Source organism: Hirundo rustica, chromosome 5, assembly GCF_015227805.2.
Source record: "Hirundo rustica isolate bHirRus1 chromosome 5, bHirRus1.pri.v3, whole genome shotgun sequence".
NCBI classification, from domain to species: Eukaryota; Metazoa; Chordata; class Aves; order Passeriformes; family Hirundinidae; genus Hirundo; species Hirundo rustica.
In genome coordinates this window covers 46,301,697-46,311,702 of record NC_053454.1, presented here as the reverse complement: position 1 = coordinate 46,311,702, position 10,006 = coordinate 46,301,697, and the positions used below count along the sequence as shown (strand labels likewise).

The 10,006-nt window shown below is 40.9% G+C and overlaps 1 protein-coding gene across 1 annotated transcript; it reads right to left on the bottom strand.

Moving 5' to 3' along the window:
- Positions 1–375: 375 nt before the first annotated feature.
- Positions 376–9,882, bottom strand: LOC120753253 (uncharacterized). Its single transcript, XM_058420769.1, has 9 exons — positions 9,210–9,882; positions 9,003–9,158; positions 7,253–7,339; positions 6,831–7,064; positions 5,521–5,543; positions 4,503–4,648; positions 3,865–3,956; positions 3,673–3,768; positions 376–2,612 (listed from the first exon to the last, which is right to left on the bottom strand). Exons 1-9 carry the CDS (start codon positions 9,555–9,557, stop codon positions 972–974), a joined length of 2,823 nt encoding a protein of 940 aa, XP_058276752.1. The 5' UTR covers positions 9,558–9,882; the 3' UTR covers positions 376–971.
- Between the last annotated feature and the right edge of the window lie 124 nt (positions 9,883–10,006).

The following is a 10,006-nucleotide window of genomic DNA, read 5'->3' as shown; positions in this document are numbered from 1 at the left end:
AAATCATTAATACATATAGTGATAAGTAGTTTACCTTTTTTCTTGTCATTACACACAGATTTTAAAAGGAAATCTTTGTGTTTTAAAAGCTAGGCTCTCCAAAAACTGTCAATAAAACAGCAAAGTAATCTGTCCAAGTATTCCTAAAATATTGCCAAAAAGACCTGAAATTTAATTGTGATTTTTTTTTCCTGAAGGCAGCACTTCAGAAGTGTAGCTGACACCCTTCTGCAGTGTATAACAAGAATGCTGATATGATACTTCCATTTCAAAAGCACAAGAGAAATTATTGAAATTGCACTCAAACTTACACCTTCAACATACATTAAACACACCACAGAAAGGTAAACAGCCAAGGGAAGATAAGCAAAACAATTTTCAGTAACACCTTCAACATCCTTTATTTTTGTTGCGGCTCTCCTCCCTCCCTGCCTGTGAGGTGAATGCTCTTGGCTGTTCTCTTACCCATTTAAGTGCAAGTGCTCCTATACACAAACAGCAATTTTCTGCCTCCTGCCACTGAGGATTCACTCAACTCGCTTTCTGGGACACCTCAGCTCTCCATCCCCCAAACATACCCCAGAAGGTTGGCATTCTTGAAGATGCAGCATCTATGGTTATGCTTTGGTCTTGAGCTAGACATGACATTTTTTGGTTGTTTTTTGAGTTTATGACTATACTATAAAAATCACTTCATTGCATTGGACTGCTCATAAATAGTTATGTTTCCAACACAGAGATATCTTGGCTGGCGAGAAAAACAACTGTAAAACCACAAGTATCCCCACCTTTTAATGTGTTAAGTAGCATTTATTTAATTCCAGCTTATTCTCCTTTCCAGTCTCTCTTCACATCTGATTTTCTTCTACCAGACATTTTGTCTTCAGCAACAGAAAAATATTCTGATGTATGGCTGGTACCAGTAGAGACAGATGTTTAACTTGGCTCTTAAGTGTCAGAAGTGCTGTCTCTTAGCATTCCTCTGTCTCACTTACTGCAAGCACAGAATCTCCTGAAGATGGATCATTGCATGTGCCAGGAACAGAACAAACTGTGTTCTGAAACTGTACAGGCTCAGGTTTATCCTCCCTTCTAGGACACACAGAGTTGTTTTCAGCAACTGTTCCTTCATCTTTTACCTTTTTTTGTTGCAGTGTTGCTGTAGTGAGCTGAGTGGAAGACGCATTCTCATATTCAACGGGAAGGACTCCCGAACATAAAGGCTGACGAGGAGTGCTACCATCACCGAGCTGTTCTGCACTTTCAGTGCTTTTAGATGAGTTCATAGGCAAACACGAGCCTTCGCATTTTGGATGACTCTGAAGAGAAGCAGGCTCTGCACACTCTGAAGATACATGTTTCCCTATATTTAGAAGTGTTTTGTCAGGAGATTTCACCTTCTCCTTTTCCATTTTGTCTGTTCTGTTCCCAGAAAAAAACATGGAAGAAGTCAGCAAATCAGAGGTACTTCTGACAATGCCTCCGAATGAAAATACTGGTGAAGGCAGTGGAAAGTTACTTTTGAAAGAAAATGCACAGTTACTGGGGAGAAGGGGGGGCTTGGAGACACCATTCACCCCAGCTCCAGTGTTGGTTTCTGAAGCACCACAAGCTACAGTTATGCTGGATTCTGAAGTGTGAGGGTTTTGCTCCCCTAAGACAGATGGTTTTTGTGTACCATATCCTGCAGGTTCCTTTGCACAAGGTGTTTTTTCCCTCATGTGGGATAATGTTTTTTTGTCAGATGGCTTCTCAGATCGGCTAAGAAATGAGGATGATGGTAACACCTTACAGGAATTGCTAGCTTCTGATCCTGCAAACCAATCTCTTTCTGAATTGCCGAAGGGAAACATAATGTGTGGTTTCTCACTTTCTGCTGAGTCCAAATTAGGAGTTGTTGAAGCATCACAAACTACGTTTTTGGTTTCAGGACCATATTTATCCTGGTTATTGGTTTTATCCACCTTATCACATCTCCCTAAATAAAACTGAGGGAAAGCACCTCTCTTGTCTTGCTTTTTAAAGGAAAATGTACCTCTGTCTTTACTAAATCTTGGTACTGAGTTGTTAGATGCACTGAAAGTAAAAGGTACACCTGAAGGTCGCTCTGCTGAAACATCTACAGAGTCTGAATTTGAAACAGTAACAGCCACTGTTGCTGCTGGCTTTAAGTCCGAAGAAGTGCTAGAATTTGAGTTCATTTCGTTGGAAACACTACCTGCTGATGCTGGTCTTGGCCATTTTTCTTTAATTAACAAGTCTGGAGAGGTTTCTGACAAGGCTGGAGCAGATACTTTCTGGCCATTTCCCTCACGAAATAATTTTAAGTCACCATTTGTTTCAGAAAAAATCGTATTTGTGGATGGGATGCTATGAGCACTGCTTCCAGAAAAGTTCCTTTTGTCAAAACCACCTCCTCTTTGCAAGGCTCCCATTTTTATTTTATCTGTGTTATTTGCTTTGGTAGGTGAAGATGTAAGAGAAGTTCCAGAGGACTTATGCTTGGAGGCCTCAGCAGTTACAAATTTATACTTTTTGTTTGCAGGGAAATTTTGAGTCTTAAACACATTGGGGAGCTTCTGAAGATCCATATAGTATTTGTAACGTAACTCCTATAATTACAGGGAAAAAAAATAAAAACATCACATTATCTAACATAGCATTTGTGGATTCAGAGGTTATAAAACTCACATATGACTAAGACTGAAGAAAAATTTTCCTATATTCCAGAGAATTTATAATGTATTTTTCCACTGGTACTGAAAGGCAACAGGACACTAGTCACGACAGAAAAAAGTGCTTTAAAGACAATTGAACAAGATATACATAGAACCCTGATGACAAAGTAGGTTTTGAAAGAGAAGACTACATAAAACTGTATTTAAAATCACTATCAAAACCAAAAATAGATAAAAACACCCTAATTTAGATATTAAGCAACAAACTCTCAATCAAATTCTCATGAAAAATAGCCATCTTAAATTAAGTTAGATGGTGCGGGTTTTGTTCTTTTTTGTTATTATATATGATTACATTCTTAATGGCACTAGAAAACAGGTACTTTCCAAAATAATGCAGAAAAAAATAATCTATATTTAAAGGACCTAAGGAACTTTTTAATTCAATCATCTGCCACTGGTATTCTCAGAACATACATAATGTGATCCACTGCCACAGCCATGCTTCACTAACTCTAACTGGAATCATTTTGGATAGAACACTACTCAGCCACCCACATGCTAGTAAGCAAAAAACCCCCACCATCTAGTTGTATAACTACATAATTCAAGATTAAATTTAAAAGAAGATACTTAATTCAGTTTCGTGTCAAATTATTATGTGGTCTTTCTATTCTTTAGAAAACAGAATACAGGCAGATGACTTTCCTTTCAAATAGACACCAGTTTATTCAGATTAGAAAGCTACAGCTGTGACTCAAAAAGCTACACTAAATATAAAAGTATATGAAGACAGTAGTAAGATAAAAATTTCAGCCTCCTAAAGAAAAAAGTAAAATTCTGACAGCTTTAATACCTAAATAGATTTCATTCTAGAATTGGAAGGGTAACTTTCTACCGAGGAAACTGAAAAACACTTTAAAAGCTTAAGCAGATAAGTTGCATCACAACAAATAGTAACTTAGCCATACTTACAACTGATGTTCAATCATACCTCATGGCTCATATTTCGAAATTCTGACATTTCTGATATTGACATAAAGCGAGTAGGGATCCTGCTACCATCTGCTTCATCCTGTCCTGCTACAGGCTGAAAAATATTTTGTAGCAGACATTATATTTCATTTTGATAAGCCAAAACAGACAAAATAGTACCAAGCTGAAGACCACATAGTCAAGAACTTACAAGAAATGTGCTGGGTGCATTCTTCTGGTCCTGCCACTGCTTTAAGGTATCTTTAAATAGAGTTGAGCTCTCATTTCCTTCATAAGGTAGCTCTATTAGAAAGAACACAAGGATAGTGATGGACAATATATTGAATATAGAAAACACCAAAAGGTTCCTGTACACCTAAACAGATTCCACATAGTGTCCTAAGTGAGACCCTAGCCCTTGTTAAATTGTCTGTGATAGAAAGCAAGAAGCCTGTGTAATACATTTTTTTAAATGCTGGAAATGCCTGGCCTTACAGAAAACATAACACCTTCTCCTGAGGTAAAGGCACTTAATGTGAGCATATCTGACATAAGCATGACATTACAACAAACCCATCTAGTTCACAACAACACACTTCTGTCAGTGCTGCTATTGATTTGCTATGAAAAGTATGGGACAGAAGAGTCCAAAAATACAGCCTAGGAAATTCCTAGAGAAAGCACACTCATAAAACGTATTTAAAAACCCCTCATGCATTTATCACTCATTTAATTTGCTCAGATGCTTTCTTGCATGTGTTTGCCATGCAGATTGTTTATTAGCAATTGGTTCCATAAGTTCCAGGTTTCTAGACTTCTCAAATCTTGTCTAAAGTCCTTCTTTCCTACCTTGAACATTGCCTGCATCAACAGGTGTTAACTCCAATGCTAAGATTTCATTAACCACAGACTTGATATCTATCTTCTTTGGCATATACACTGGTGGTTTTTCCCAGCTGGATGCTATATTCATCACATCAAGCTGAGTTTTCATTCTGGAAAAGGAAAGAAAAAACCAAAAACCAAAAATGAACCAACTTAAAACATTTTTCCTCATTCTTATGTGCTAGCTAAATTATAGCTGTCTAGTATATATAAAAAAAAAAATATAAAGAAATCACTAGGAAGGAGAATGAATCAGAAAATTTTTGTTTACAATAAAATTTCAAGTTCTCTACTTTTTTTTTTTTTTTAAGAACTTGTTTACTTGAATTAGGTTTCATAGTTAATGAAAACTGCAATAAGTAGTGCTGGTAAGTCAGAAAAAAATTACACCCTCCACTTTCCTTAGTGTACATCACCTGAATCTAAATTATACTCCTTCTTCAGAGGGTATTGTACTTCAGACTAACAATAGCAATGTAGTTTAAAGAACTTAATTTCTAATATTCTTTCTTAAATACAGGTTAAAAGATTCTAAGAAATGAAATTAAGAACCCTTAGAATACATTACAGGGTATGTGCACTACCAACACAAAAACAAAGATACTGCAGAATCTCCACACACTCTTACACTGAAACATTTCTGTAAAAGCTTCAAGAATGCTTCAGTGTTCCTGAGTTCAAATAAGATATCTGAAAATACCCAATCACCAAGTATTAACGGGTTTCTATATTTGCTTTTTATTATAATTCAAAAGCTTGGTTATCTCTAATCCTAGACAGTCACTCAAATTCTTGACATATTTCCTAAAATTTGGAATATTGGGCATCCAAAAATATGAAAGTATTATAATCTCTTAATTACTCAATACAATTTTCATATTAAATTGCTTGTTTTATGATATCAAATGTAGCTTTTTTTAATATTTAACCTCAAAAATCTAAAAGAAAACTACAGAACTAACAAAACATGAAAAAAATATACCTTGCATTCAAGCCACAGGCAACCTATAAATAAAACAAGAATTTGTAAGATATGAGCATTTCTCCAACTATCAGGAAGTTACTGCTTTATCAAAATACTTGAGAGATCAAAGTCCCTGTCTTCATTTCACAGAACTATAGAAATTAAAGCTGTTAACATTAAAAAAACCAATCAAAAAACCCCCAAGCTATACAAATATGTCTGTGACAACTATTTATCTTGTAATATTTTGTGATAAATACCAAAAAAGCCTCCTTAAGAGCCAAATGAAGGCATTCAAGTCATGGCCCATATGGTCACCTGAAGAAGTTTCAGAAGTTGAGATACTTGTAAACATTCAAATGAAGGACTATTTTGTACTTCTTGGAGAGGAAAGCCGCTGCTATGTGCTATCAATATGCTATTATATTATTAAAAAGCGCTGTCTTTTAGTTTTAAATCAGCCAGATAATTGTGGTAAGAAGTGCAGTGCACTGCACTGTAGTCACATGATACTTCCCAAAGAACATGCAATGAAAAGTAAAAAACCTGACTGGATTAGAGCTGCTTCCCCATAAAAACCTGGTGATCTCACCATACTGCATCTTTACACAACAAAAATCAATGTACTGTTACTGAGGGCAGGCAGGGAGGTGCTAAGTTGAAAAGAAAACAAGTAACAGAAGAAGGAACTAGATGAACAAGGGGAATGGGAGGAAAAATATGAGGAAGGTAAGAAGGAACCAAAGACGAAAGTGGAGGAAGAACAGAAGGAACAGGTAGAATACCAAGCAAACCAAGAGATCTAGGAGGAAGAAGATGAAAATGGGATGGGGAATGACAAGAAAAGAGGGGGAGAAGGAACAACAGGAAGAAAAGGAGGAAGTTGAGAAAGAGAGATGTGGCAGTGATTAGTGACATACTAATCACTGGAATCACAATATTTCTTCCAAAAGTGGGACTTGCTTTTACTTCAAGTAAAAGTTAAGTTTTCCTCTGCAGGTTGTTACCAGACACTATAGTCAAACTCTGCACTTTCTTAATGTCCCATTTATCTGTAGGCACCAAAGGACCCCCTGCAAAAATCAACAATATGCTGTTTCTTAGGAAAGTAAACAGTAAAAATCACTGAGAAGCTGCATATAAAGCTTTTTCAAACTTCTCTAAAAATGAAAAACATTGATATAAAAAAGTATGAAGCATTAAGTAATCTTAATCTATGTTTTTCATTTGTTGACTGTTTTTCCTGATTGATTATAATCACAATCTGCAATACAACAGGTTCTATTTGAGTTCTTTATACAACTGATATCAAAACAAAAGGCCATCACCTCCAGGAAACACTGAGGATCACACTCATGGACAAGCTTTTCACAATCCTTCAAAAAATTCTCAATGGTCTTCTTGTGAGTTTCTTTCATTTTCTTCCAAATCTGAAATTCTTTCTCTTTTTTACCTCTTTGATCTTCAACGTCTTCTAGTAATTGCTGTTTTTTCATTTCTAGAGTTTTGAAAATTTCTCCAAATTTCAGCTCAATGATCTCCACATCATTTTTCAGCATCATCTAGAAGCATGAGAACACAAGAACAGATGCGAATTAAATAGCAATGACACACAGGGTCACCTCTTTAAGAAAGCTCAGAGCACATTTATACCACAAGGAGCACCTGTATGCTCCAGGCTGTGGACAAACTATCACAAGAAGAGAAACAAAGACACGCACACATAGAATATCCAGCATTTGTAACTCACATCTGCATCATTCGGTTGTTTTGAGATCTCATTTACCAGCTTCTCATTGATCATCCTCATTTGTTTCAGAGTGCTAAAGAAGGTTAACTGCAAGACAATTGAAATATTTATTACAACTTTATCCACTCCATAAAATAAATAAATTCCAGTGCTTATCTAGAATCAGATCAAGACAAACAAGGAGCTGCTGGAGGGGGTCCAGTGGATGACCACAAGGATGACCAGGGGTCTGAAGCATCTCTTTTACAAGGAGAGGCTGCAGGAGTTGGGCCTGTTTAGTCTGGAGAAGATCGAAAGGAGATCTCAATGAAGTATATAATTATCACAAAGGCAGGTGACAAAAGGACGGTGCCAGACTCTTTTCAGTGGTGCCCGCTGAAAATACAGGACAAGGAGGGAGCAGTGGCCATAAACTAAACCATGAAAAGTTTCACCTCAACATGAGGAAGAAGTTCTTTACATTGTGGGAGGAAGAGCACTGCACATGAGGTTGTGGCGTCTCCCTCTCTGGAGACTTTCAAACCCCACCTGGTCACAATTCTGTGGCACCTGCCCCTTGGCAGGGGTTTGGACTGGATGATCTCCAGAGGTTCCTTCCAACCCTATCAACTCTGTGATATTCTGAACAATACAGCAAAAAAGCTTGTGACTCAAAACATCACTTAATAACATTTAATGCTTTCCTGGATCAGTACACAAACTTTCTTCTGCTGTTTCTCAAAGTAATGTTCTTCAGGCTTACCTACAATGCATACTGATAGAATGACTACTTTATAGTTAAAACCTAACAATGTTTTTCTCAGTTTTTTTTTTTTTTTTAACACCTCCCCTCACACACATCTATCACAATATAAGTTTTAATGCTTTTTCCAGTTTGGCAAAAAATAGTGTGATACTCACTTTTCTTGATGCCTCACGTTGCTTAAATAGAAAGCTGTTCATAATCAAGATATTTGAGTTTAAACTAATACTATCACTGAGTCTTCCTCCTTTATTTCTCTACAGTATCACTACTTTATATTATGTAGTAGTATGTCTAGTGCAAAGGCTCTTTTCTCCTGGCATCCCAAGTGAGATACAACTGGTGATGGAAAGGCAGGAGGAAAATCAGTGTAAAAACAACTTTTGTCTTAAAGAATAGTCTCTGCTGTATTTAAACTTTTATATTTGTACTTTTTTCCATCATGTTGGCAGACAGTTGCCTTCTTATGCAGACCGTAAAGCATTTTGTTTATACATTTATTATTACTCACCCAAACTATCTCTCCCTAAATATGTAATTATCTGTGACCTAAATTACCTATCGCAGCTAGAGAGCCTATAAACAAAACATCTGTGGGTGGGTTTTTGGAGTTGTTAGATCTTCCTGAATTTGGAGAAACAACAACAAAACCAAACACCAAGACCCCTCCCAACAAATCAAACCAAAAAAATCCGACACCACCCTTAAAATCAACCCTCCAGGTCCTTCGATAAACTGGGTTCAAGTATGTTGCTACTGTAATACCGCCCGGCGCTCTGTGCGCGTTGGATGCAGTCTGACGGCAGCCCTGAAAGCCATAACCCGGTAGTGCACAAACAACTTCTTACTGCCCCAAAGCAGCACAAGCCCTCTGCCTCTCTCCTGCGCACCACGCCGCGGCTTTTCCTGTGTTTTTGAGTAAAAACAACCCGTGCCCAGTGGGATCTCCAGTGGACAACCCGACCTCCCAGCCAGGACCTTAGAGCGGAGGAGGAGCGCCGCACTTACTTTTTCTTCCTGGTACACCGTGTCGATGAGGTTGACGGAGTGGAAGATGCCCTGATGCTCCTCGGAGACGCACTGCCCGCACCCCGCCTGCCGGCACATGCGGCAGTAGAGCTGCACCGGCCGGCTCGGGTGCTTCTGGCAGCTTCCCCCGAACGCCTGCAGGGACAGCAGCTCGGACCCCGGCTTCGACCCCGGCGTCGCCTCCACGGCCGTGGCGGCGCCCGCCGCGCCGGCCCGGTAGAGCTTGACCACCTCCGCCAGGGTGGTGTTGACGGGCAGGGCGGCGACGCCGCCGCGGGGCAGCAGGCACAGCTTCCTGCACAGCGGACAAGGCACGCGGGCGGAGGACGGGCCCGGGCCCGGGCCCGGCCCCGGCGCCCCGCGGCCGAGACGGGCCTGTCCCGGACTCCGCTGCAGCTGCCGCAGGCGGGCGGCCTCGGCCGAGGCCAGGCACTCCAGCACGCAGCCCCGGCAGAAGTTGTGCGAGCACAGCGGCAGCGTCACCGGCTCCTCCAACAGCGACAGGCACACGGCGCACGTCAGGCTCGCCTCCATCGGCGGCGGCGAAAGGACGAGCGGCCGCCGCTCCTGCTGCTGCTGCTGCTCCGGGCCCCGCTCGTCCCGCTGCTCCGCCACTTCTCGCTCGACGGCACCGCGGGGCTGCGGCCGAGCTGCCACAGAACCCGGGAGCGCCGCGCTCCGAACGCCACTTCCAGCCGTCAACTTCCCAAGAAGTGGCGCCCAGCCGCCGGGGGCGGGGCCAGGAGAGGAGCGCTGGCGATAGGCGGAGGCGCGAGATTGACATCGCCCTTCTCCAATAAAAGCGGGCGTTGGCAAGGGGGCGGGGCGGAAGCTTTGGGGCCCGCCTCCTGCCTGGTTCGCGAGCGCCCGCGCGCCGTGGCGCCCGCCGGGTCCTAGCGCCGCCGCCGTCGCCATTTTGTGACGGACTCTGGGCGGTACTCCCGGCTCACGTGATGGGGCCGGAGTTCGGGGAGCGCTGGGAG